At 37.2% G+C, this 27,353-nt stretch overlaps 2 protein-coding genes across 4 annotated transcripts in view; both read left to right on the top strand.

Moving 5' to 3' along the window:
* LOC148848635 (glutamate--cysteine ligase, chloroplastic-like) overlaps positions 1-13,411 on the top strand; it is a 28,460-nt gene extending 15,049 nt beyond the window's left edge. The window contains exons 7-16 of one of the 2 annotated variants that reach the window (XR_016100760.1): positions 79-147; positions 227-297; positions 391-459; positions 6,715-6,808; positions 6,936-7,025; positions 7,125-7,205; positions 7,613-7,705; positions 11,751-11,874; positions 11,954-12,023; positions 13,128-13,411. Coding sequence is in view for 1 of the 2 variants with exons in the window: in XM_088949784.1 (XP_088805910.1) it covers positions 79-147; positions 227-297; positions 391-459; positions 6,715-6,808; positions 6,936-7,025; positions 7,125-7,205; positions 7,613-7,705; positions 11,794-11,874; positions 11,954-12,023; positions 13,128-13,216 (807 nt within the window). In the remaining variant the exon portion in view is untranslated. The remainder of the gene's footprint in view (positions 1-78; positions 148-226; positions 298-390; positions 460-6,714; positions 6,809-6,935; positions 7,026-7,124; positions 7,206-7,612; positions 7,706-11,750; positions 11,875-11,953; positions 12,024-13,127) is intronic. The other variant, XM_088949784.1, reaches the window with a different exon arrangement.
* Positions 13,412-14,903: 1,492 nt separating this feature from the next.
* LOC148848634 (glutamate--cysteine ligase, chloroplastic) overlaps positions 14,904-27,353 on the top strand; it is a 31,862-nt gene continuing 19,412 nt past the window's right edge. Inside the window, exons 1-5 of one of the 2 annotated variants that reach the window (XM_088952559.1) lie at positions 14,904-15,037; positions 25,351-25,501; positions 25,772-25,879; positions 26,599-26,691; positions 27,268-27,351. In XM_088952559.1, coding sequence (XP_088808685.1) covers positions 15,021-15,037; positions 25,351-25,501; positions 25,772-25,879; positions 26,599-26,691; positions 27,268-27,351 — 453 coding nt within the window. In that variant the 5' untranslated portion in view covers positions 14,904-15,020. Of the gene's footprint in view, positions 15,038-20,765; positions 21,152-25,350; positions 25,502-25,771; positions 25,880-26,598; positions 26,692-27,267; positions 27,352-27,353 lie in introns of those variants that run through there. The other variant, XM_088952558.1, reaches the window with a different exon arrangement.

The following is a 27,353-nucleotide window of genomic DNA, read 5'->3' as shown; positions in this document are numbered from 1 at the left end:
GTTACTGTTGAGATGTTGTGATAGGACCTTTTTTAATTAGTCAAGAAACTAATGGATGAAAGTTTCTCCTTTTTCTAGGTTAATCTGGACTTCAGTTCTGAGTCAGACATGATCAGGAAATTTCGTGCTGGTCTTGCTCTGCAACCTGTGAGAAACTTGAACTGTTATAATCTCACTGAAACTTCCCTTGTTTCATATCATTTAACAACTATAGCATTTGAAACAGATTGCCACAGCAGTTTTTGCAAATTCACCTTTTACTGAAGGAAAACCAAATGGTTATCTCAGCATGAGAAGGTTTTGTATCTATTAGCTTCTTTATTTGTTGTGAACAATTCTGTAATATGTTCTGTAGATATTGTCTATTAATCTTTTGGCATTGTCTGACAGCCACATTTGGACTGACACTGATAACAATCGCACTGGCATGCTTCCTTTTGTTTTTGATGACTCATTTGGGTAAGAATTTTGTTCTGTTGATCAAGAAAGTAAAAGGAAAACAAAAGTAATGTTAACTTCTTGTCATGTCAATACTAAACATTATATTTTGTCTTAAGATACCAATGTCCTTCCTCTTCTCTGATAGAATACTTGCAACGGGTCACTTTTTCCTGGTCATTTCAACCCATGTTTAAGTCTTTAATGTATATAATTTTAACTTTTTTGAAAAAAATTATTAAATAATATTAATAATCTTATGATTAGCAATTCAATTGGATTCAACCTTCTCCACAATTAAGGATACAATTATAAGTTTCAAAGCATTGATTGGGGGCTAAGTGGTCAGCCTGGGGTGTCATTTTTTTCCTTGGAGTTGTTGCTATTATTTGTACTCTTTCTATATTTTCTGCTTTTGAACAATCTTGATCTAGTCTTGGGTTTGGTTGAGTTTGCAAACTTCTCATACCTCTCCCAACCTTTGGTTCAGTTCGGTCAGCTGCTTTCTGGTTGAGCCCTGAACTGACAGTAAGCATTAACAGATCAGTGACAGTCAACTAAGATGGCTTATCTATTGATGTTGCAATGGACTAGTGGGAAAGCTAAGAGCCTAAGAATAAAAAAAAAAAAGAAAAAAAAAGAAAACAAGTGATACATGGAGAACTAAAGTAGCATTAATAGGTTTTAGGTATATGTTCATTAATGTGAGTAGAAGATCAAGACTGTAATCAGTCTTGAATCCTAAAATGTTTTAGGTTTGTAAAACAGAAAAGAAGATGAGAGAAAAGGGAGAGAATAGAAGAGAGGCAAGAGAACACAAGTTGCTGAAAGGAGGGACAGATTCTAACAGATCTGCCGCCACCACTCTCTTAATATTTATAGGTTTATGTTTAGTACATGATGAAAGGACACATCTGCCCTTGGTACTTACATAATAAAGAAAGTAAATAAAACTGAAATAAATAACAGCTGAATTAGCAAACTGACTCAAACTGACACTCTATAACTGAAACAAATACTGCTGTCCTACGAACACAGTGGGGACCACTGCAGTGGGGCCCACATCAGTGTTCTCTACACTCCCCCTCAAGTTGGGAGTAGATATCTATCATGCCCAACTTGGATAGGTCTGTCTCTAACTTCTTCCTCGGTACAGCCTTGGTGAGGAGATCCGCGAGCTGCATATTGGATGTGATGTACGGAAAACACACTTCTTGTGATATAACTCTTTCTCGCACAAAATGTCGATCAACTTCGATATGTTTAGTTCTGTCATGCTGCATTGGGTTGTGGGCTATATTAATAGCTGCCTGATTATCACAATACAACATTAAGGGCTTTTCATAGTCAATACCCAACTCTTCAAGTAGTGACCTCAGCCATAAGATTTCAGCCACTCCATTAGCCCTTGACCTGTATTCTGCTTCAACACTGGAGCGGGAAACAACACTCTGCTTCTTACTCCTCCAAGAGACAAGGTTACCTCCCACAAGGGCACAATATCCAGAGGTAGACATTCTGTCATCAACACTCCCAGCCCAATCAGCATCTGTATAGACTTCCACCCTCATGTGATTATTGTTCTTGAGTAATATACCTCTACCCGGGCATCTCTTCAAGTATGCTAATATTCGTTCTGTCGCAAGAAGATGAGAAGTTCTAGGGGAGTGCATGTACTGGCTGACAACACTAACTGCATAGCTGATATCTGGCCGAGTGAGACAGAGATATAGAAGCTTTCCAACCAACCGTTGGAACATAACTTTGTCTTCAAGAGGGTCCCCACCCTCTGCACTAATCTTGTGATTTTGTTCGATGGGTGTATCGGCCGACTTAACACCCAGCTTTCCAGTTTCCGCCAACAGATCTAGAACATATTTTCTCTGAGAGATAAAAATCCCCTGCTTGGATCTAGCAACCTCAATACCCAAAAAATACCGTAGTGCACCAAGATTTTTTACCTCAAACTCTTGATGAAGGAGCTGCTTGAGATACTCAATCTCATGACTGTCATTTCTTGTCGCCACAATATCATCTACATATACTGCTAGTAGTGTCAGAGAGGACTCCATCCTTTGATGAATAGTGTATGATCTGATTGGGCCTGTACATAACCAAACCTTCCAAGGTCTAATCTGAACCTATCAAACCAGGCTCTAGGTGACTGCTTCAAACCATACAATGCCTTGTTCAGTCGGCAAACCTTCTTACCTGTCTCTGTATCATAGAATTCAGGAGGCAACTGCATGTAAACCTCTTCTTGTAAGTCTCCATTCAGAAAGGCCTTTTTAACATCCATCTGAAACAGGGGCCAAGAATGATTTGCTGCAAGGGATAACAAAACTCGAATGGTGGTCATCTTGGCTACTGGGGCAAAGGCCTCCAAGTAGTTTATACCATAAGTCTGAGTGAATCCCTTTGCAACCAGTCGGGCCTTGTATCTTTCAATTATTATGCTTCATAGTGAATACCCATCTGCATCCCCACGGTTTCTTTCCTTTTGGTGGGTTAACCAGTGTCTAGGTATTATTCTTCAACAGGGTATCCATTTCGACTTGCATTGTATCTTTCCATTTTGGAACCGATAAGACTTCTTGCACTGTTCTTGGAATAGGGACATCGACAATGGAAGTGAGATAGGACCGGTAAGATGGTGATAGACGATCATATGATAGGAACTGTGAGATGCTGTGAGCTGTAGAAGTGGTGCAATGTCGTTTTCCTTTGCGAATGACAATAGGGAGATCAAGGTCATCCACAGGAGGGGAAGTGGCAACAGCGAGAGGTATCTCAGTAGGCTCTGGATCTGGAGCCGCAGAAGGAACTGGATCTGGCCGGGATTGCCGAAGACTAGGATCAACCTGCCTGCATCGCCTGTGATAGACTCTCATCTCCGGCTCCCTCTGACCACCCTCACCACTACATCCTTCATTACCCAGTGGAATAGGTAAATGAACAGCCCCACTTCCACTCTCACTGCTCAAAACAGCCCCACTTCCACTCTCACTGCTCAAAACAGCCCCACTTCCACTCTCACTGCTCTCCCCCTGAGGAAAGAAACTCAAAACAACCCCACTTTTACTGCTCTTCCCCTGAGGAGAAACCCTAGGATAGTAGGGTGTCTCCTCAAAGAAGGTGAGGAGAAACCCTAGGATAAGAGGTTCTACAATGTTTGGCAAGCTCACAACTCTCACACCTCAACTCTGATAGCTCAACAGACTTAAATAAAGCAGGAAACAGACTCTTCAAAGACTTAAAAGACAAATGACCTAATTGGTTATGCCAAAGCATAACCGAACTCACAAACTGGGAAACAAAAGACTTCTTATCCACTGACTCTTCCCGTCGGGTACTCTCCCCAAGCAGATAGATCCCGTTCGTCTCACGGCCAGTTCCAATCACCTTCCTCGTCTCCAAATCCTAAAAAACACATCGGTCAGGGAAAAAGGTTACTGAATAGTTCATGTGTTTGGTAATACTACTAATTGAAAGGAGGTTGGTATCAAGCTTAGGAACATGCAAAACAGAAGATAAAGAGATAGTGTCCGATAACTTGATGTCCCCCTTGCCCGAAATGGGAACAAGAGAGCCATCAGCAATGGATACTCTATCTCGGCCAGAGGACAAGTGATAAGAAGTAAACAAAGATGGCAAGCTAGTCATATGGTCAGATGCACCTGAATCTATTACCCAGTAGTGATCAGTATTACCTGAAGCTAAAGCATGGTAAGCTGAGGCTCGAGTACTTGAATGTGCAAATGCAGATGTAGCAGGAGCTGATGGGGACTGGGATGGCTGAGCTGAACTTCCAACTTCCTTTTCCAACTGTATGAGGGCAGCCCGAACAGTAGCTAAAGTCTCCAGGGATGTACCTGATGAGGATGTTGAATCAGTGTTCACTGCCATATGAGCATTACCCTTCTTATTTCTCAGTTTTGCTGGGACCAAATGAGGATGTAGCTTCCAACAAGTATTTTTTGTGTGCTTGGGTTTCTTGCAATGTTCACATACCAGATCCCGTTTATCTTCCTTTTTCCGGTCCCTTTCTGAGTCACCCCCTGGCTTGGGTTTAATAGCTGTCAAGGCTGGGAAAGAAGGCTGAGGCTGCATCATAACTTTCCTCCTGGTCTCTTCACTATGCACCAAGGAGTATGCTTGAGAAAGGGTCACACTATCTCTTGTCAATATTTGTTGTCGCACAATGTCATATTTTGAATTCAAACCAGCCAGAAACTCAAATACCCTATTCGTCTCAACTTGTTTTCTGTGAGTCTGTGTATCTTTGGGACTCTCCCACTCAAGGGTCTCCAGATGGTCAATCTCATGCCACAAGGATTTCAAGGTAGAGAAGTAGACAGAAACTGGCTTCTCTCCTTGTTTAAGGCTGTTCACCTCACACTTCAGTTCATAGGCTCTGGCAACATTGAGGGGTTGGGAATAGGTTTCTTTCACAACATCTCATATTTCTTTGGCTGTCTTTGCCCACAAGTAATTTCGGCTGATATGTGGCTGCATGGAATTACACAGCCATGCCATAACTAAATAGTTCTCTTGAACCCACTTGGTGTATATTGGGTCCTCCTTGGAAGGTTCTTTCACATCTCCCAAGAGGTAACCCAGTTTTCCCCTTCCTTCAATAGCCATCATGGCTGATTGTGCCCACTCCAAATAATTTGACCCATCAAATCTCATAGTTGTAATCTGAAACCCGGTTTCAGATACATTACCATAACTGTGGTTTCCAAAACTACTATCTCCCTGACCCTTGAACTCCATCTTTGATCAAGATTCAGTGGCTACAAACTGTTAGAGCAATTATACCAGAAAACAGAGTCAATGAAGTAAGTCTGAAAGCTGATCCGAAACTGATCTGATCTGAAACTGATCTGATCCGATCAGAAATACCAACACAAAACCGATCTGAAACTGATCTGAAATCAATCGCCTATCAATCTGAGATGTTGTTCTCTGAAACCACTACTGTGGGGCCCACTACTGTGAGAGCAAAAATAGGGTTTCAACTGTAGGTTTGAAGAAAATTAGTGATCTGAAATCACTAAAGTGTTCAGCTGCACTCTCCAAGCAGTCCACACCAGTAGGACTTTTCATAGGGCACTGTGAAACCCTAAAAACTAATCCCCTTTGAAGAGGAGGGTTCGTCCCCTCTTTCTAGATAGGTCCAACCTATCTCGGCTGATTGCAATCTCTAAAAATCAGTAAAGAAACAAACTTACTTACTGATTACCTGCCTTCGGTGTACTGTCTTCTAGGGTTACTTGAACCCTAGCCTTCGCTGCCTCTTCCTGATTACCAACTCTCTGCAGGCTGTGGCAAGTCTTCAACTGCTGCGAACCTTTCCTGGTAATCTCCAAGATTCAGCCGCCGAAAAACTTCTTCAAGGCTTCCAGCCCTAGCTAGTTCTCATGTGATCGGCTGGACTAGATACACATGAGAAGCCCTAGATAGGCTCTGATACCAAGTAGAAGATCAAGACTGTAATCAGTCTTGAATCCTAAAAGGTTTTAGGTTTGTAAAACAGAAAAGAAGATGAGAGAAAAGGGAGAGAATAGAAGAGAAGCAAGAGAACACAAGTTGCTGAAAGGAGGGACAGATTCTAACAGATCTTCCGCCGCCACTCTTAATATTTATAGGTTTACGTTTAGTACATGATGAAAGGACACATCTGCCCTTGGTACTTACATAATAAAGAAAGTAAATAAAACTGAAATAAATAACATCTGAATTAGCAAACTGACTCAAACTGACACTACTCTAACTGAAACAAATACTGCTGTCCTACGAACACAGTGGGGACCACATCAGTGTTCTCTGCAATGTGAATGGAATATCAACAGATGCACTAAGTAGAAGGGATTATTATGTGGGAGTTGAAGCATCTAAAAGGTGGATGGCTATGCTAAAAAGGCTGTTTGAAATGGTGAGAAAATACTTGATAACTTCTGATTTTATGGAGTCGTGTCATTGAATAGAGTGGAATTGCAGAACATGATTCACTTGGCCAAAATCCCTAATAGTTGAGATGTGGCTCGGTTTAGTTGAGCATGTTGGAAATTTGAATCTTACTTCCCTGTTGGAACATTTTCTTCTTTATATATAAAGTAATGAATTGGTGTGATCTTCTATCTCAGTTATCCTACTCATTTTTTAAGATGTCATCTACAAGCAAAAAGCTGAACTTTTTTTTTGTTTTTTTTGTAAGGCATGCTCTTTCTTTTTAATGAGATGTAATTGATCTTTTTCTCCTTCGTTTTGCAGGTTTGAGCAGTATGTGGAATATGCTCTTGATGTTCCTATGTATTTTGTGTATCGAAATAAGAGATATATTGACTGTACTGGAATGTCTTTCAGGGTTTGTATCTATCCTTATAATTTGTCATGTAATTGCTTGCAAACTTCTTTCTTTAGTTGTGTTCTATATTCCTTGCCATCACATTAGCAGTTTACTTGAGACATTATTCTTTATTGTTTATTTTCAGGACTTTATGGCAGGAAAACTGCCTTCTATACCAGGGGAATTGCCAACTCTCAATGATTGGGAGAATCACCTAACTACAATTTTTACTGAGGTTTCTTAAATTCACTTGAAGTGGAATTCTTGATTAAAATACCATTGTCTTTCCAAAAACAATAGATCAAATAAGCTATATGGTCCTCTTTCGATTCAGGTCAGGCTAAAGAGATACTTGGAAATGAGGGGTGCTGATGGGGGACCATGGAGGAGGTTATGTGCATTGCCGGCATTTTGGGTATTTGATCTTTTTCAATCTCTTTATGTGGTTGTTCATGATTTGCTACTCATATATTGAGGCAGATGAAATAAATATAACTCAATATCCTTCTAACTAGAGCATGAGATGACAACCGGGATGAATAAATAAATAAATCCATGTATACTAACTAATTTGTTTTGAATGTTCCCTGAGAAACACTCAACATAAGCAGGGACACATGCCATTTCCATGTTTTAGATGTTAATTGTTAATTTAGAATTACAACACCTATTTATCAGGATGTTTCCTCTCATATGGTCCCAAATCTTCTGATGTTTCTTGGGCCAAAGATTATGATATGTTAATTTTTTGAGCCTAATTACAAGAGAAAATTGAGTGTTTTTAAATTCAAGCAATATTTCCTGATTCTGTATCACATGCAGGTAGGCTTGTTGTATGATGAGATTTCACTACAAAATATTCTTGATATGACTGCTGATTGGACCTTGGAGGAAAGGGAGGTGTTGAGGAATAAGGTACAACAAATATTTTACACAAGCATGTAAAGTATATAATCTTTTTTCATTGGAAAATGGAAATCCTCCCCAATAAATACACAAAAAATTCATTCAGTTTTCAACAAGATTGGAGTTAATGTGGTTGGAATGGTTGAAACAAATGAAAGAACATCTGATGTGTTGAGCTTTACTTGGTTTTAGATATATTCTGGATGTTATTACCCACCAAATTTGTGCCATGCAGACTTGATGGGGATGGGGTGTTTTGTGTTGCAAGAATATCAAGCCGAAGGCGAAACTTTATAGAGTAGTAAAGGATGACCCCATGTCCCCAGTTTGAGTAGTAAAGGATTACCCCATGTCCCCATCTTTAGAAGGTCTTTTATCTGTCAAGTATCAAGTGGCATACCATTCAATGTTAGATTCCGTACTAAATTGTACTCCATGTCCCCAGTGTTCCAGAACATGGACTGGACGTTAAGCTGCTGAGTGTATTTGGTCACAGGTCGCTGAGCAATGTGCTTGATATGCTCAAGGAAAAAAAATGTGGAAAATATTAAATTTCAAATAGGAAACCAGAATCTTATGATTCGTGCTTTAGACATGTTTTGTGTCATTATAAATTAAAAGAACAAAAATTATATAGTGTAGCACGAATTAGCATGGCTACATATGAGCTTTTGACCAAGGGCATGCTACTGGTCATTTCAAGTCATCAACTGGTTCAACTGTCTCCAGTCTGGTTCTTAAAATACTGGTTTGCCTTGCTCATAATTTTAACAAGATTCTTATAACTGGGACCCTTACTGTTTAGACCTTGTGGGTTGACCTCTAGTTGGTGATACATCCACCTCCAGAGAGATGATATTTCTCTTGCTTACTTGTGCTGCTGATGGAGAGGTCAACATCTGTGTTCTATCTCCAAGGGGTTCCAGATATCTTATTGGAACTTCATACCTAGTAGCTGGTTTCTCCTAGCTAGAGTGTTTTCCATGTGTTGTAACCCCAATTGTGGGAAGCATTAATGGTTTATATGCTTAGTCATGTTGAAGACCAATTATTGCACTAGCTAGGATCCACTGGGTGCTGACTGAGAGCTTTATAAAGAGAAGGTAAAGGTCAAAATTGGCATGGTATGGTGTAAGAAAAGACATACCAAGTCATTGCTTAATATCAAGTCACACTACTTTTAGCACATTGGTTAAAGACTTTGGAGCTGTACAAAGAGTTCTCTTTTGATGATATTATATGGAATTGGTTTGCAGTGGTGAATTCTTCATCCTCAAAGACTGATTCAGGAAATTTGACTCCAGTAAGCTAAAGATATAATCTAAATTTTGATGGAAGCTACTCTAGCAATCCAGGTCATTTGGGCATAGGTGGCCTGAGAAGAGATTTAGAGGGAAGGATAATGGCATTGTACTCTGAGCCAATAGGATTGGGCAACTCCTAAGTCCTTAGTACTGAAGTATTAGCTCCGGGCTGAGACTGGTAAAACAGTTGGGTATTCAACAAATTGAAGTGGAGGGGGACTTGAAAATGATGATAGGGTGGCTGCAAACAGGTACTATGGGGATTTGGACTCAGACAGAGCATGAGGGAGATTGCAAGCCTTTCAAGAAAGATTGGTGCTCTGAACCTGCTGGTTAGATAGGTTGGAAGGTCAGCAAATGGTATGACTAACTGTTTAGCCAAACAAGGGGCAAACAGGGGAGAATTATTCTGGGCTGAATTGTAATAGTAAATCTTTTGGGGGGTTGGAATCCCTAATTTAAGGGGTTGACCTGTGTATCTTTTAAATATTATCCAAATTTAAAGAAAGTTACCATTATCTATCAAAAAAAAGTTACACTAATTTTGAGTATCAGGCAATGAGTCACACTATATGTGAGCTAATGTGGGTGAAACATCTACTCCAAGAGATAGGATTCTCAGTTTCATCACCAATGCATACCTATTCTGATAATCGAGCAGCCATACATATAGCCTCAAATCATAGTTTTCATGGCACCAAGGCGATGGATTTTTTTAAGTCAAAATATATATCCTAGGGTAGTTCCCTTGGTTCCATAACCATATTTTCTTAATAACTATCCATAATTTTCATAAGAAAAGTATAAACTTAATGTTGAAATCTAGAAAATCAACATATTCATGAGAAGAAAAGGAAAAAGAAAAGAAAATTAAAAAAATATAGAGGCTGAACCCCTATTTTTGTTATAGGAAAAGAAGAAAAGAAAAGGTGGAAGAAAAAAATTTGTTGTTTAGACAAAATTTTAAGTTCTTCCTTATTGGTTCAGGTTTTGAAGTCTTTTGGGGGTTCAATACAGCAGTTATCAATGTCTGTGTTGGTTAAACCCTAACAAATAAGAAAGTAATAAAAAGAAATTAGTATATAAACACAAAAATAATGATTTTTTTGGTTAATAATGTCTTTTTTATAAATACAATCTCAAAAAGTTAAGAATATAATAGTATATTATTACATAGTATACAAAATTGTTTGGTGAGATGATGAAACACATAATGTGGATACATACCCATTATATCAATTATCAAGTTAAGAAGATCAACTTGTTGACTAATTCACTAAAGCATTATGCAAGCTGAGCACATCAGGGGATTATATATATATATATATATGTGTGTGTGTGTGTGTGTGTGTGTACGTATGTATGTTAAGCAGTAAACTTTCATTAAAACATTAGATAAAGGAGTACAATTGTCAATCACCCATAAGGAGTGTTGACCCCTTAGTTCAGCTCAATGACTACAACACAGCCCAAAAAAGAATGTTCCTATGGGTTTTCTGCTTTGCCAAAGTATCAGCTTGGCTGATCTCCTGGACCATTTGAAGATTGCCCCCACTTCCCTTGCGAAGCGAAAAATTTCCCTCATTTGCTGTCTATAATTCCAAACCCCTGGCCGTTTGTTTGCATGCAGCCTACTTGCAACTTAGAATTTCCTTCAACCTTAATGTTTTGCAGTCCCCATTCCTTAGCCAGCCTCAGGCCTTGAAGTAAAGCCAATACCTCAGCTCCTAGTGAGTCACCCATACCTATTGGTCCATAAAATAGTGCAATGAGTCTACCCTCACCATCTCTAAAAGATCCCCCAAATCCAGAGGGACCCGGTTACTTAAGGAGCTTCCTTCAAAATTCAACTTGACTCTTCATTGTGCTGAAAGGGCCCCTTGCTGCTGAATAACATTCTTTATGGTTGAAGAATTGCCACTACAGACCAGCCTCTAAGAGTGTCCTCAATCGAGTAGTTTCGGAATAACTCATGTGTTTTCAGCCAATGTATAATCTTAATAGTTATGCTGTCAATCACTTGTTCCTTGGATCTTTCACTCCCTTGAAAGATTCTGTTATTTCTTTCTTCCCAAATAGACCAAGATGGAATTATAGAAATACACACCCCAGCTTGAGGGGGAGCATTAGGAGTGGCCGGACTGTTTTTTCATTCTTTCATTTATATTTATGTGGTTGCTTGGGAATGGACTTTGTCTTTACTGTTATAACTTAAGTAGAGGTAGATTTGTCAGTTTATCTTTTATTTACTAAAAGGGGTTATTATTGTGATTTGAGCTGAGATGGGCCAAGTTAATTCTGGCCATTTGGGAGACGATTCTATTTTCCTCAATTGCCAGTCTCCTTTCTTCTCTATTGGACTGCTTTCTCTCTCTCTCTCTCTCTCTCTCTCTCTCTCTCTCTCTCTGTCTACAGGTTTGTTCTCTCTGCAACCCGGGCTGTTCACAAACAATGGAAAAACTTGGCTACTTTTTAATATCTCTCTTAACCAAAAATTTTAATCTAGCTGCTCTTCAAAACTAAGTTTGGATGGGAGCTATAACCTGAAAAGACGGTTGATTTATCTAAATAGGAGGTTTCTCATGCTGATATTTGTGGTGCCTGATTTTTCTTTTTGTATTCAAGGATTATATTTAGTCTCACTGTGCTTAGTGTAGAAACAATTAATCATCCCTTTTATGGCTTATGAAATGACTAGCTTATCATTTGGTTTCTTTAGTTGAGACTTATATCCCACATCATTTTTTAAGGTGTTCCTAGGAGGGGTTTAATTCGAGAAATTATTGCAAGTAGGTACCAAAGACTGGTCTTAAGACACCATTTCGAGATGGTTTGCTAAGGCATGTTGCAGAAGATGTTCTAAAGTTGGCCAAGGTAACTAGGAGAACAGTTTTGTCCTTGAAAATTTTATGAGATACATTCAAATGTATGATATTCATTTGATCTTCTGTAGGATGGCCTGGAAAGAAGAGGCTACAAAGAAACAGGGTTCTTGAAGGAAGTGACTGAGGTAGTTAACACAGGTAATTGATTTGGAGCTTGGCATGTTTTTCTTTTTAAGTTTCAAGTTTCAACTTCCATGAAATGATCAAGATGCCTTGAGCACAGAGAGCACATGTGTTCACCAACAGTGGATTATATTACTATTGGGTTAAATCTTTATTTTTTTCCATTTTTGTTGTTATTATATTCTAGTAGTACTGGCCTATTGCTTTTTACCCTGAGCCACTGATACATTTGTTTGTATCTATACAATAATAGCTGGTAAACTCACCATAAAATAAATTTCACTAAACTTATTTGTGCTAAGGGTGGTGATAGAATAGACCTGTGTTTTGCAGCCAATGTTGAAGCCATAGTCAGCTAGAATCAAACTGTGATGTTCTGGGCAGGGCACAACTCGAAACCTAGTTGTTCCCATGAATAAAGATTGTGCTGCAATTGCCTAAGTTTTACATCTATAGGTGTTACGCATGTCTAATCTACCCATTCTATGAATTGGGAGTAATCTTATTAATTTATATAAAAATTGGTTCTTAATTTCTTCATGCCCTAACTTGATTCTTCGTAACCAAGTTTAATCTTTTTAGTTGAAAACTTGCTTTTTTAGCATTATGTTAATTATGTTGGTTTACGAAAATAAATGTTAATTCTTTTGACTGTTCAAAGTACCTGTTTTCTATGGTTGATTGTGCTGTGCAAGACTTAAAGATGAACTTCTCCTGTTAAAATGTTCAGAGCTTTGATGTCCATTCTAATTTATGTTTTTGGTAGAATTTCAATGATCCCTGTCTTAGCTACCTATGAAGTTAACTCCTTTTCATACCCTTATTTGTTGTTTTACTCCCTCAAGCTCCTTGCCATATGCAAATTAAGCTTTAGGGCATATCACCTGGGACTGGGTACTGGAACTTATTCAAGTTTGTAAATCTATAAGTCGATCCAATGCTTTGATATAATAGATCTAGATGCCCCTTTCCTCCACCCTTGCCTGAAAATGGGAAAAGGGATAACAGAGGCACACTCTATTCATATTAACTACTCTGGTCACTTTTTTTAAAGTTCTTTGTCTCTTTTAATGATCCCTTTTCATTAAATGTGATGGAGGGATGCTTGTTTTATGGCAGGTGTAACACCAGCTGAGAAGCTTTTGGAATTATACCATGAGAGGTGGGGTCAATGTGTCGATCCTGTTTTTGAGGAGCTGCTATATTGAGGCGAGCTGAGGTTACTCAAAACTTTTTGGTTGTAATTTCTGTATTTTTCATTTTGTAGAGAAATTTTCTGTATTTTTCCTAAAAACATAGACAATGGTTGTTGTAATAATAACATTTCAGTAGAATGGGTTGTATTTCCTTGGCATTTGGTTCCCCATGATTTTCTCCAATCCAACATTTGACTATGACCAAAATTTTCTCTTCTATGAGGTTATTTGTGAGCAAAATTAAAACATTTTGAGTTGATAAGTACTTTGAAATTCTAAAATCTTTACTGAAGTCTGGAACGTTGTATTGAACCCACACTATATATGTTTTAGACTCTGTACATACTTGTGCTCCATCTATCATGCATGTTTTAAAGACTATCCAATTCCTGTGATTTTAAAGACTAATAAGAATTCTGTTGTTCAGCTTCACTTTTGGAGTTGAGGACATTGAGAGTTTGGGTGATCCAGTAATTAGATGGCTGTAATATTTTTGAGATGAAGCTTGTTTAGATTGTAAAAACAGAACTTATGGGACATTGTAAAATGAGAGTTAAGCGTCCATGATTTTGGAGCTTGACGTATTTGAGTATTAATCTTACTCATTTCAGTAGTTACGAGGGAATACTGCCTTACTAAGAAGCCTAATTTCATAGTAAAATGAGGATGCGAATACAGGATTTAAGTATCGGTTTTCGTTCTGATCTTTTTCTTTCTTTCTTTTTTAGTAGATGAGAATGGTTTTTACCTGGTTTGAACTGAAGTTTTCGCTTCAATTCTAGGGGAATTATGATTCAGAGTGAAATTTCAAGAAAAATTTGGTGGTATTTATATTTTGTTAAATTCTCTTTTCTTTTCTATTTTTCTTTATATCATTTTCATCTTTCTCTTAAAAATAAATTTACCACATCTGAACAGTTAAGTAGCTGTTTGATATCACTTATTTTAAATACATTTCAAAAAATATTTAAAATAAGTTGTGGGACCACACGATAAGTTGCAAATAAGTACTTATTGGTAGGGGCGTATTGGGTGTTTTGGTACTTGTTTTTTTTTTTATTTTATATATATATATATATATTTTCAAAACTGGTTCAGGGGAGCCGGTTTAGGACCCCTCCATCCCTTGAACCGGTCAGGCCCCTGATACACCCACTGTAGGGGTGTATCGCAAGGGTCCCAGAACGATATGTATTGGCCGATATGGGCCGATATGTAACATACTTTAAACCTTGGTAGGGAGAACTAGTGGACAAATGACGATTCCTCAATCGATTTTGTGTCTGTATGGTGATTCCCCATGCGGTTTTCTCCATTGCTGTTTTCTATAAAATTTTCTGGTCTTTTGGGTCTCAAATCCATTTACATACTGGATCTGAGTTTGGAAAGCCAACTCATCTTGTTTCTTAGATCCCTCGTGAAGCTAATTCGGTGGCTCATAACCTTGCCAAGGTTTGGATCTTCTGGGAATATGTGGTTGGTGAATATGTCTATTTACCTTTATTATTTTATACTGTAGTGTTTTGAATGATGCTAGTGCGGGTTAGGTTATGTTTGAATAAGTTTTTTTTTTAGTATTTTTGTATTAAGGAAGCAAAAAAAAAAAGCTATAGTGTTTAATGATGTGTGTTTTTGACTTTTTGGGAGCAAAAACACTCAAAGCAAAAATATTTGTGCAACAAAAAGCGTGGAGCCATTGTAGACTACTTTGTGGTTTTGCTTTGCATTTTGGGCTAAATATGCGTTTTACAAAATGTACAAGGCTCCAAGTCCAAGGAAGAGTGCAAACACAAATATGTAGAGTGCATTATGGTCCATGCAAATGCAAAGTTGGTAAGTTGGTTTAATTTTGCATTGATAAATTTACCTTCTTTGCAAATGATTTTTAGTTGAGTTGTTCAAGGGCTTGTAGAAAAAGAGAAGAGACAAGAAATAGGAGAGTAAGAAAAGAAGGATGTAGTGAAGAGAGGAGTGTGTGTTATTTATAATTTGTTATTTATAAATAACAAATTATAAGAAAGATGATGAAAGCCCATACTTGGCGCCCAAATACAAAAGATGATGAAAAGATTAAAACACCCTTGTCCAAGTTTCTCAACACTCCCTCTTAAGTTGGGCATATAGGACAATCATTTATAGCATGACAATTTTTGGCGAACTTTGGATGGTGAGCACTCTTAATGAGGCAATCAGCTAGTTAGTTTTCCGACCTTACAAATAGAAGGCAAATCTCTCCGCTAATAATCCATTCTCGAATAAATTGTCTATTCACTTCAATATACTTTATACGATCATGTTTAACAAGATTGTGAGCAATATTTATGGGTGCTTGATTGTCACAATACAATATCAATGGAGTATTTGCTTGGATATCCATTTTAGTTAATAAGGTCTTCAACCAAAGTAGTTTAAATACTCCATAAACTATCGCCCTATACTCTATCTTAGCAATGGAATGAGCAACAATAGATTGCTTCTTAATTCTCTAAGAAATCATATTTCCTCCAATTAAGGTACAATAACCAAATGTGGTTCTTTATCACCAATGGGCCCTGTCTATTCAACATTTGTGTAAGCCTCAATCTTTAGATGACTATGATTGGAGTACAATATCCATTTACTAGGGCATCATTTCAGATAAACTAAAATTCTATTGACTACTCGCATATGAGATTCTAGGTTACAATATAAGAGTTAAATCAAAGATATAGGAAACAATCCACCAATCTCTGATATATCCCTTTGTCTAGAACTTCTCCTCTAGTAGCACTCAATTTGTGGTTGGGATTATTTAGAGTTTTTACAGGCTTAGACCCCAACTTCCGCACTCAACTTGTGGTTGGAATCAATTGGAGTTTTTACAGGTTTACACCCCAATTTCCCAATTTCATGGAACAAGTCAAGAACATACTTCCTTTGTGACAAAAAAAAAAAGAAAAGAAAATAATTCCCTTCCTGGATCTTGCAACTCCAATGCCAATAAAGTGTTTGAGATCATCAAGATTCTTTTTTTTTTTTTTTAATTTGGAAGCAAGAAAGGATTTCAACTAAAAGATACATGTCATGTCATTGCTAGTCATAATAATGTCATCAACATATACTATTAACATTGTTACTCTACCATTAACCCTTCTTATGAACAAGGTGTAATCTACTTGAGATTGAGAAAACCCAATATTTAAGATAGCATTTTTAAAATTGTCAAAAAAGGCTCTAGGGGATCTTTTTGAGCCCATACAAGGACTTCTTTAAGCGACAAACTTTTCCTTCATTATTGAAAGCTTACCCCAGGTGGTAAGTCCAAATAAATTTCTTCTTGCAAGTCCCCTTTAAGGAAGTCATTCTTTACATCCATTTGATATAAATGCTAAGAATATAGGTAGCAAGAGACATGATCACATGAATAGAGTTTATTTTATCAATTGGAGCAAATATTTTTATATAATCAATGCCATAAGCTTAAGTGTCTCCTTTGGCCACAAGTCAAACCTTGTACCTCTCAATTGAGACATTTGCATTGTGCTCAATAATGTAAACCCACTTACATCTGATAGGAATCCTATTCCTGGGACAAGGAAAGTCTCATAAGTCTGGTTATTTATTAGGGCCTCCATCTCTTGGTTCAAAGTTTCCTTTCTGTGAGGGACATGCATTGCCTCTGGAACACTGTGAGGGATGGAAACAAAAGAAATTGCAAAAATATAGGCACAATATGAAGGTGAAAGAGCATCAACACATAGTTAGTAAAATGATACTTGCTGCATATCCTCTTTCCTTTCGAATGGTAATAGGAAGATCAAAATCATGATCAATAACAAAATTATTAAGTGGTTCAAGAGTACTTGAGATTGGAAGATCTAATTGTGATGAGCATTTAGATTTAAGAGCTACCCTCTTATTGCGCCTAATGAAAAATTGTTGTTAAAACCGAGGCTGATATACAGGAGGAGGAGAAAAAAGAATACCATCATTACAAGGAAGAGAGGGAAGAGAAGGAGAAACAATGGCAAGAATAGAAAGACAACAAGGAGTCCAATCTTCACTTGCATTTTCTCTCTGAAGAGAATGATGGGATGATTAGAACAAAGAGGATTCTAAATAGTTAACATCCTTAGAAACATATATGTTGCTAGAGAGATGATAAAAAAATCTATAGCCTTTCGGGATTAAAGAGTAACTAAGGAAAACACGTTTAATTGATTTAGGATAATTTATGTTAGATATGACTCATATCATAAACAAAACAAACACAACCGAAGATCTTGAGGGGTAAACTAAAGAAGGGCTCATTAGGGAAGAGAAGTTGATGAAGAGACTAAAAGGCTAAGGACCCTTAATGGAAAGCTTATTAATGAGAAACACAACTGTCTCAACAACATCACCCCAAAACCAGATGGGAACATGAGTTTGAAATAGTAAACCTCGAATAACTTCAACCCTATGCATGTTCTTCCTTTCGACAACCCCATTTTGTTGTGGTGTATGACTGCATGAACTTTGTTAAATAATTATTCAATTTTCATGAAACTCACACAAATGGTTTTCAAAGTATTCATTAGCATTGTCAGATTTTATTATCTTAAATCTTTTATAAAATTGTATATTAATGAAATTTTTAATAATCATAAAAACCTCATCCCGACTCTTCATAAAGTAACGCCATGTATACCGACTATAGTCATCAATGAAGAATATGAAGTATTTATATCCACTCATGCAAGGGATAGCATATGGGCCCCAAACATCAGTATGAATAAAATGGAAAGTAATATTACTTATTTTACTAATTGTAAAATATGTGGTTTTACATTGTTTAAACAAATGACAAACTTCACATTCAATGTTCAATTTCGACTCTAAGTTAAACAAGTTTGGAAACAAAAGTTTTATAGAAATAAAAAGCACATGACTAAGACGATAGTGCCATAATTTCAAAAGATTCATTTTTTTCATTAGAACAAAACTCAGTCTAGCTCGATAATATATGCCGGATGTCCATCAAGGAGGTAGAGTCTATCAATTTCATGCTCACTTCTAAGCATCTTTCTCATGCTTAGGTCCTAAAAAACACAATGGATAGAAAAAAAAAAGGTCACAAATCAATTATGAGACTTTGTAAGGGAACTAATAGACAACAAATTTATGTAATTAAGGTAAATGAAGAACAAATACAGAGAAATGTTATGGATGAATTTGACTTCACTTTGACCTAAGATAGGGATCTAAGATCCATCAGAAATAGTAATCTTACCCTTACTTGGGGTTAACTTATATAAACCAAAATGTGAAGGTATACCAGTCATATGGACACTAGCCTCAAAATCTACAATCCATGGTATAAAAGATGTGGAACAAGCTAGTACCTATTTTAGCATATGAACTACATGGATTACTAGGTCCAGAACCAAATGAGGAGGACGTACTACCCTTTTCCAACTACAACAAGATACTTTGGAGTTTATCCATTACATCATAGGAGTCAGGAGAATCAGAAGACTAAACATCATTAACAACTATAGCCAAATGAGTATTGTCCTTTTTTCATGTTTTGAATTTTTTCGGTTTTAAATGAGGATTGATCTTCCAATACATTTCCTTAGTATGTCTTGGATTCTTGTAATAATAACAAATAACATTCTCAACCTTCTCAGTAACATGATGCTTATTGGTATTTTGCTTGGGTCAAGATGACATAAAGGTAGAGTGATCAGTCATAGGAGGTTGCATCATGGCGGCCCTTCAACTCTCCTCCCCTTGTACAAGGGAGTAAGTAGAAGTAAGAGAGACAATGCTGGCACTGAGGATGTGTTTTCCTAGTAAAGTGGAATTTTGGATTTAATCCAACCAATAAATTAAAGACTCTATTCTCTTCTATGTACTTTCGATATTGCACACCATCTTCAGGATCCTTCCATACCAGAGTTTTCAAGTGATCTATTTCTTCCCAAATAGATTGTAGAGAAGAAAAATACATAGCCATGGATCTCTCTCCTTAACGTATATTACAAGCCTCTTTTCGAAGCTGGTGCACTCTAGTAGTATAACATGGGAATAGATGACAATAATCCTATCTGAAATATCTTTAGCACTTGTAAGAAACATGTAATTTTGGGCAATATGAGATTGCATTGAGCAAATCAACCATGACATTACAAGGGATTTATTTTGCTCTCACTTTGCAAATTTCTAATCTTCAGGATTTAGTTTCACTTTTTCCTATACTGAATCCCAATTTACCTCTCCTTGTGATGATCAGCTTTGCAGATTTGGACCACACTAGAAAGTTTGTCCCATCAAGTTTAATATTCTTTGTCATACTATTGGAGATATCTATATTTCCTAGGAGTACACTAGGAACCATTTGTACATCCTTGAATGCTTCCATATTCAATCAAACCACTTCCTTGTCAACCAAAAAGACCTTTAATACTCAACCAAAGCTAAAGAGCAAAAGAAAATAGGTCACCGTATGGTTAAGAGACATAAGGAAGCCAAAAAACTAGGTGGTTGGCAAAATAGAAGGATAAAAAAATCTCCCAAAAATTGTATAGGGCTTAGAAAATTACATGACCACTTCGCTTCACCCAACATGCAAAACAACCTAAATGGTCTAGGTTTTGTAGTAGAAAACCCCATTAAACTCATTGTATGAGGATTGACATCAGATTTGGAGTTTCTATGATTTTTTCCTTGAAAAGTCCACAAAAAATTATAGAAGCTTCAAACAACAATACAAAAAAACTTCTAAAATCAAGGTGAATCAAACCATGTAAGATTCATTGACCACTGCCATCACCTATACGGGCTGCTGTTGTCATCCAACGACGGTCTAACGTTAGTAGGTCAACTCCTAGGAGAGGATCAATGCCGTCACCAATACCGGTTGTTGTTGTAGAAGAAGAAGAAGAAGAAATGGTTCATGCTTCGCTGCATCTTTTGTCTGGTAGAAATGGTCTTGTATTGCTAAACTGAAACCACAGCAAACATAGATGGCCGAGTGGGGGGAACAGTTGACACACAAACGTTGTTAATATTCTCCAATATCTAGAGCACTGAAAATGTCTTTGATGCCGGATGCCTTGGCAATGAGAGAGGCAAGTCTTAGCTGTCCTTTCTCATCTCATTCAGACGATGAGTAGGTGGTTGATGTAGAGGGAACATCTCAATATTATGGGATTTTAATTCGGGTAGAGACAGCTGACCTTACTTTTTTTTTTTCTTTTTACCATCTCTGGTTCTCTATATATAAATTGATTTGAAAACAATATTTTAATGATAAATCTTTGAATTCACTCGATACCACACTTTGTCTCATTAAATAGAGTAGAATCAAAGTTAAAGGGAACCCTTCCATTTGACTTTCGGATCTATCAAGGATGAATTCATACTTAATTCTTAGTATTTGGTGATAATCACCACTAATAAGCCCCCTACCGACAGTCGGTGGTTGCAGGAATCAAATCGGCTTACCAGCTAACATATCAATTAAGCAATTCCTCCTTTTAATGGTCTCAACGTTTAAAATGGTGCAAACAAGTATCTGAATTGACGAGTGGTGGCTGCATTTCGCCTTCTTCTAAGGGGTATGTGTGTTGTTGTATGCATGAATTTGTAAGGACACATGATGGCGCTTATTTCCCAGCCAAGTCCATCCAGCTACATTCGTTCCGAACATAATGTGGCCGGCAACATGGAAGATAGGATTGTCTCGAGGGGTAAAGCATATAAAATGAAGGCAGGCTGGACTGGTTCTTCTTCCTTGTTATGGAGTGCCGAGAAAGTGCCACGAATTTCGCATTTGGATGGTTTGAGGGGCAAACGTAGATATCGGACAATTATTGCTGCAAGCCCCCCTACAGATGATGCTGTAATTGTTACAGAACCGTTGACTAAAATGGACCTTGTAGCATACCTTGCCTCTGGTTGTAAGGCGAAGGAGAATTGGAGGTACATGCCAGTAGACTATAATGATCTCTCTTGGCAATCTATTTTACTTCAAGCATGTTGCTTTTGCCGAATCCAAATAGTTGCAGTAAGGATCCGATAAGATTTGGCGATTAAATTTATAAATATATCATTAGCTGATTTATCACTCAGTAAAACAAAAGAAAAAACATTTTCGGCTTAGTATATATTGGGTATCTAAGGTCAATCAATCCTGTTATTTTCAATTCGTTAGGGTTTGAATAGCTCTCAGATGCTTTTTTTCTAGTCGGCTAGTTTGTAAATTTGCATTGAATATTTTGAACTGTCATTATCAGTATCACCTTTCAAACCACATCTTGTTTGCCAAGAAAATAGAAAACAGAAACCACATTCTCTTTAGACCAGTCTTTCTTTGGTTTTGGATCACTGTATCACAACACTGATTACATCTCACATGATCTGTACTGATGTGTGAGAGGAGAGGGGCAGTTTTTTTGTGTTCAATTTCCAAAGCTTTCAATCTGTATCTCCTTCCATATGACTACAATAGAATCAAAAGGTTTTGTAGGTCACCATAGGCATAGGCAGATCTATGTATATGAGTTTGGGCAATTGCCCCAATTGATATTTAAAAACATTTTATATTATATGAAAAAGTTTAATTTTTTCACAATTGCCCCCACTCAAATAAAATAACAGGAGGTCAATTTATTTATTTATTTTTTGTAACGAGTGAGGGGTCAAATAATGACACCCATGTCCCAAGGCCTACTTAAAATCTAAAACTGAAATGGTGAGAAGTGAAGTAACTCTTATACCCTCCTCATTTTGACCATCTATTCTATTTTCAAGTTTAGGGTTGGAGGCTTGGAGTAAGGGTGCCAATGGCCTGGATATTAGTCCAACCTGACCTGATCTAATATGAGTCTATTACAGATGGGCTAGGTCCAATCCAATCCAATAAATACTTTGGACCAATATGTCTAGACCAGTCCAATTCAATACGTCTTATTGGATTGTCCAACTTTTTCAAAGTGGTTTTAATTCGGATTGGATCCAATCCAAACCCAATCTGTTGGCCCCTCTACTCTTCTGTCAATGGATTGGATATTGGTTTAACCCAACCTAGTACAATAAAAATTCATTATAAATGAACTAGGTCCAATCCATCTCCATCCAATAAATACTTTGGACCGTTCCGTCTGGACTAGTCTAATTCGATATGTCTTATTGAACCATCCAACCCATTCAAATTGATTTTGATTCGGACGAGTCTAACCCAAACTCAGTCCACTAACACCCCTAGCTTGGAGCAAGTTGCTGGATTGTGGAGGAGGAAATTGGGGGGGGGGGTTGAACTAGGTAGAGTACTTCCCTTCTATCTCTGTTCACTCTAACATTCTTAATGAAGGACAAAACACACTTGAGGGATCTCTCTCTTTGCATTTTGCAAATTACAGCCCCTAGCTTTCTATGCAAAATTGTCCTAACTGTTGTTGTGTTAGGAACAATGTTTTCTTTTTAGAAAAATCTAGGACAGAAAAGAAACAGTTTTAGGTGTGTTGAGTAAATTAGTTGACCCCACCCTAAAAGGCCTCTTGTATATTAAAGAGAACATGTTAGAATATTTACAAAACTGCCCTTATGGGGTTGAAAGAAAATAAGGGAAAAAAATAAAACAATAAAGTTGATATATATAATGTACAACATGGGCTATCCTAATATGATGTATCAAGTCTCTTAACGCTCCCCCTCAAATTGATGTGTGGGTATAAGTATCAGTTTGCCTACGAGGAAGAGATGTTGGGGATGAGACATAGCCTTTGTGAAGACTGAAGATGTCAACAATCTGCATATTGGAGGCTACATGAGGAAGAATAATATGCCCAACAAGAAAACATGTCTCTACTAAAGTGACAGTCTACTTCAATATGCTTAGTACTATTATGAAACATAGGATTTTATGCAATCTTGATGGTACTAGTATTATTCGCATAAAGGGGAATGGGTGTAGGAATGGGAGCACCAAGATCCATAAATAAAGATTGTAGCCAGACTAGTTCACTACACATAGAAGACATTGCCCCATACTTTGCTTTAGTAGAAGACTTGGAAACAATCTGTTGCTTCTTGCATTTCCAAGAGAGGTGAGAATCTCCTAGAAACACACTACCTAACCTAGTCAGCATTTGCATACGCTTTCAACTGTATGGGTGAAGAGGAGAAGAAACCCCGAGTAATTGTGCCACAAACAAAACAAATGAACTGATGAACCGCAGTCAAGTGAGGTTGACAAGGAGCAGAGAGACAAACTGACTTACAACTTGAACATCATGAGAAATATTAGGTTAGGTCATAGTGAAATAAATAAGACCCCACAAGTTGTACTCTAGACGTGATAGAGGAGCCTATTCATCTATTCATAGAGTGTACTCTAGACGTGATAGACAACCAGAATTGTTGCCAGTAATTGTGACTGGACCCACAACTTTGCAAGTAAGCCTGAAGATCTCTGTCTGTGTATTCACCTCCTGAATCTGAGCAGAGAATACTCACATTTGACTTGAAACAAACTCGAACCATGGTGAGAAACAACTTGAATGTAGGAAACACTTCTGATTTCTGCCGTAGAAAGTAGATCCACATGTATTTGGCGCAATCATCAATAAACAATTTAAAATACTTGTATCCCAAACGAGAAGGAATAGTAGCCGTCCAAACATCATTGTGTATAATCTCAAAGGGTGAAGTGGCATGCTCAGATGTGTGATAAAATGGTAGAACATGACTATACTTATGCAACAAGAAGTACAAGGCACATCAAAATTATGAATGGAAGGAATTTTATGGTTAATCAAACTGGAATCAAACAAAAACTTTAGCTTTTCAGTATATGGATGACCCAATTGTTTATGCCATATGTCCCAAGCATTATTTTTTGACTTAAAAAAGAACTAGATGTAGATGAACTAAGATATGTTGAGGATGCTGCTGGTTGAGACTTTTGAACTCCAATGCAAACAGGCGGCCCAACCTACACCCTTTCCCTTTCACCTTCCCTGTGTATTGGTCCTGGATCAAACAATCATCCTGAGAAAAGTAAGAAATTTACCCTCATCAACAAGTTGACTAAAATGGACTAAATTAGTAGTAAGGTTAGGAACTAAAATGGTCTTTGGTAGTGGGAAGGACATAGTGGGTGAAAGTTTAAGGGACAAATTATTACTACCAATGATATTTAATTTTTCACCATTGGTAGTAACAATGTGATCATGGTGTGTCTCAGTAAGTTGATTTGACTAATTAGGATAGATTCTTGTCATATGAGTTGTAGCTCCATAATCAATAATCCAAACATGTGAAGGGGAGGAGCAATAACCAGAGAACTTACCATGTGAAGGCAATAGCAAAAAAGACAGAATAAATAGTAGATAATATCAATTGCCGAATTGTCTTCATCTATGGATTACAAAGGAATCACCTCTAATAGAAGAATTACCCTTGGCCTAAGTGACCTCAGAAGACTGGCCCTTTGTTACCTGATATGCATAGGGTTGACCTTTCCTTTGAGCATTCTTAGGTGGTTGAATAGGACAGTCTGGGATAATGTGACCATGTTGTTTGCAGTATGCACAAATGTTCTTCTTCTTACAATGAGATGTATCAAGGGCTATCCTAATATGATGTTACTGTACAACAAGGGCTATCCTAATATGATGTATCAAGTCTCTTCACAGTGAGATGTATCTATTTTTCTTAAAATGTATGAGTGAAAATATCTTAATCTCAATTTTTTGTTTTAATAATAAAATGTTATTGACTATTGTTGATGTTATGATAATGCCTGCCCCCACTGTTCAAAAGTCTTGGATCTGCAACTGACTATAGAAGAGCATAAAAACATGTTTATAAATAAAGGATTCGTGGCTCCCAATAGAGGTCTACCAGAGCAACTTTTCCAATAAGCCTCCCTAGAAGAACTAATGCAAGGTACTGAATTTGATTTACCAATGGAAGGAAAGGGATCACTGTTGTTCTGAGGTCTATTCTCTAATACTAGACAATGGATTTGAGTTTGATTGCAATGTTGGAGTTCTTAGCCTTTAAGTGACAAGGTGGTGCCCTGCCACCAAGTGTCACCTCACCGCCTTGATAACTATGATGTGACGTTTATGTTTTGCTTCTGTTAAATCTTTAACTTGGATGGTTTGTTTTGGCAGGATAGGTACAGAACAAGAAAATTTTGGTTTTGAGATTGGAACTTTACATCCTATAAAATATGAACAAATAAAGGACTTGCTCAATGGTCTTGCTGAGAGATTTGACTGGGATAAAATAATGGAAGGAGACAACATTATTGGACTTAAGCAGGTGAAAGCACTTCTTCTTCTATTGTCAGTATTCAATGTCTTTTCTCAAACCTTTTCATTAATTTCTCACTTTTCAAGAGTTGGAATTCATAGTTTTGAGGTCTAACAATGCTTCTGATTTGTCCCATAATTTTTTGAGTTAGCATATGAAATAGGTTTAAAGTTTCAATTGGGCAGATCATGTAACTTGATTGCCTGTTTGTTGGTTGATGCATTGTCTTGAAAAGAATAATTACTAAGAAATTAGGCTCTTCTTTTTTATGGTGAACAGGGGAAGCAAAGCATATCACTGGAGCCTGGTGGTCAATTTGAGCTTAGTGGTGCACCCCTTGAAACATTACATCAAACCTGTGCAGAAGTTAATTCACACCTTTATCAGGTATGTCTCAATTATTTTATTTGCCTTCGATTTCTCCATACTGATGATAAAACAGGCCCTGTGTTTCTTTCAACTTATTGTTTGATGTTTCCATTAAGTAGTTTGTGGTCATTCGTGTGTTCAGTTTGGTTATTTTCCTTTATAATTAAAAGAAGAAATGGTGTGTCTGTGGATGGTTAATACTCATGGATACTTCATACTCATTTTCTTTTCCCTTAAGAAATGTAATCGTAGACGTTAAATTTAATAAACTACATGTGCAATTAAATTTATTCTATTCTTCAGCTGTTGCATTTCTTTGTCATAAGTGCTAATATTCGGTATGACGTAGCTGGTTACTTGGCATTCTCATCTTGCTTAGCATCTGACATTGTGAACTAACCTAAGGTCCTAGGTTCATTCATAGGTAGAGAAGATGGCCCTAAAGGGCAAAGTAGATGAAAAATCGAAGAGGGTCCACCCGTCTAGCATTTCTTTTGCCCTTTCCCAATTTACTTAGATTGAATTAGAACATTTTTTTTTGTTGTTGTTGAGAAACACAATTCAGATGATATTCTGTTCTTTCTCTGGAAAATGTCCTATGGATTTTTTTTTTGTACTTTTCCTTTTTTTTCTTTGATTAATGGAAATATATTCCTATTGATCTTCAAACTTCCAAGGAAATTGCCCTATATTGTTTGAACTTCTATTCATTATTTCTATATTCTACTGTTCAACAGGTAAAAGCTGTTGCAGAGGAGTTGGGAATTGGGTTTTTAGGGATTGGTTTCCAGCCCAAATGGGGGCTGAAAGATATACCTATGATGCCAAAGGTATTATTTTGCATGCCCACTTGCTTTTATGTCATGGGAAAACATTCATATTAACACTTTTGTATGCATGCATGTTGATGAGGTATACATTTGTTTCTTTTAGATGTTACGGCAATAAGGGAAATACCCCAAGGATAGAGTGTGTTTTCCTTTGTTCTTTTTTTCCCCTGATGAAGCCATTTTCTTGAGCAAAGTATACTTTTATTCTCTCTGTCTTTTTGTTTTTGTGTGTGTATAATTACCGCACACTTACTCAGGTCAGTCCTTGGCTTGTATCTCTTGTTCTTCTCTCCTCAATGGAATGTTGTCTCATTGCCGAAAAAAAACTGGATGTGTATTTCAACTGGCTGCAAGACCAGTTGAGTATGCTGGTGCAGTTGTATAATCTGGTTTTGATCAATGCCCACAACCATCAGAAGAGCCTTACTCTCTAGTTCATTCATCTAATTGGATAGTTTGGTCTGGGTATAAAACATTGAATTAGTGTTATTATTTCATTTATTTATTTATTTTACTTATACTCTCTCGGATTAACTTCTTTTTTTTGCTTCATTTTGACAAAATGCTTTGGCTCAGGGAAGGTATGAGATTATCAGGAAATACATGCCCAAAGTTGGCTCTCTGGGATTTGATGTGATGTTTAGAACATGTACTGTTCAGGT

The sequence above is a fragment of the Nelumbo lutea genome, chromosome 6, assembly GCF_056320005.1.
Source record: "Nelumbo lutea isolate HS-2025 chromosome 6, American lotus-T2T, whole genome shotgun sequence".
NCBI lineage: Eukaryota > Viridiplantae > Streptophyta > Magnoliopsida > Proteales > Nelumbonaceae > Nelumbo > Nelumbo lutea.
Note: the sequence above shows the minus strand (reverse complement) of the source record. Positions and strands in the feature narration are given on the sequence as shown.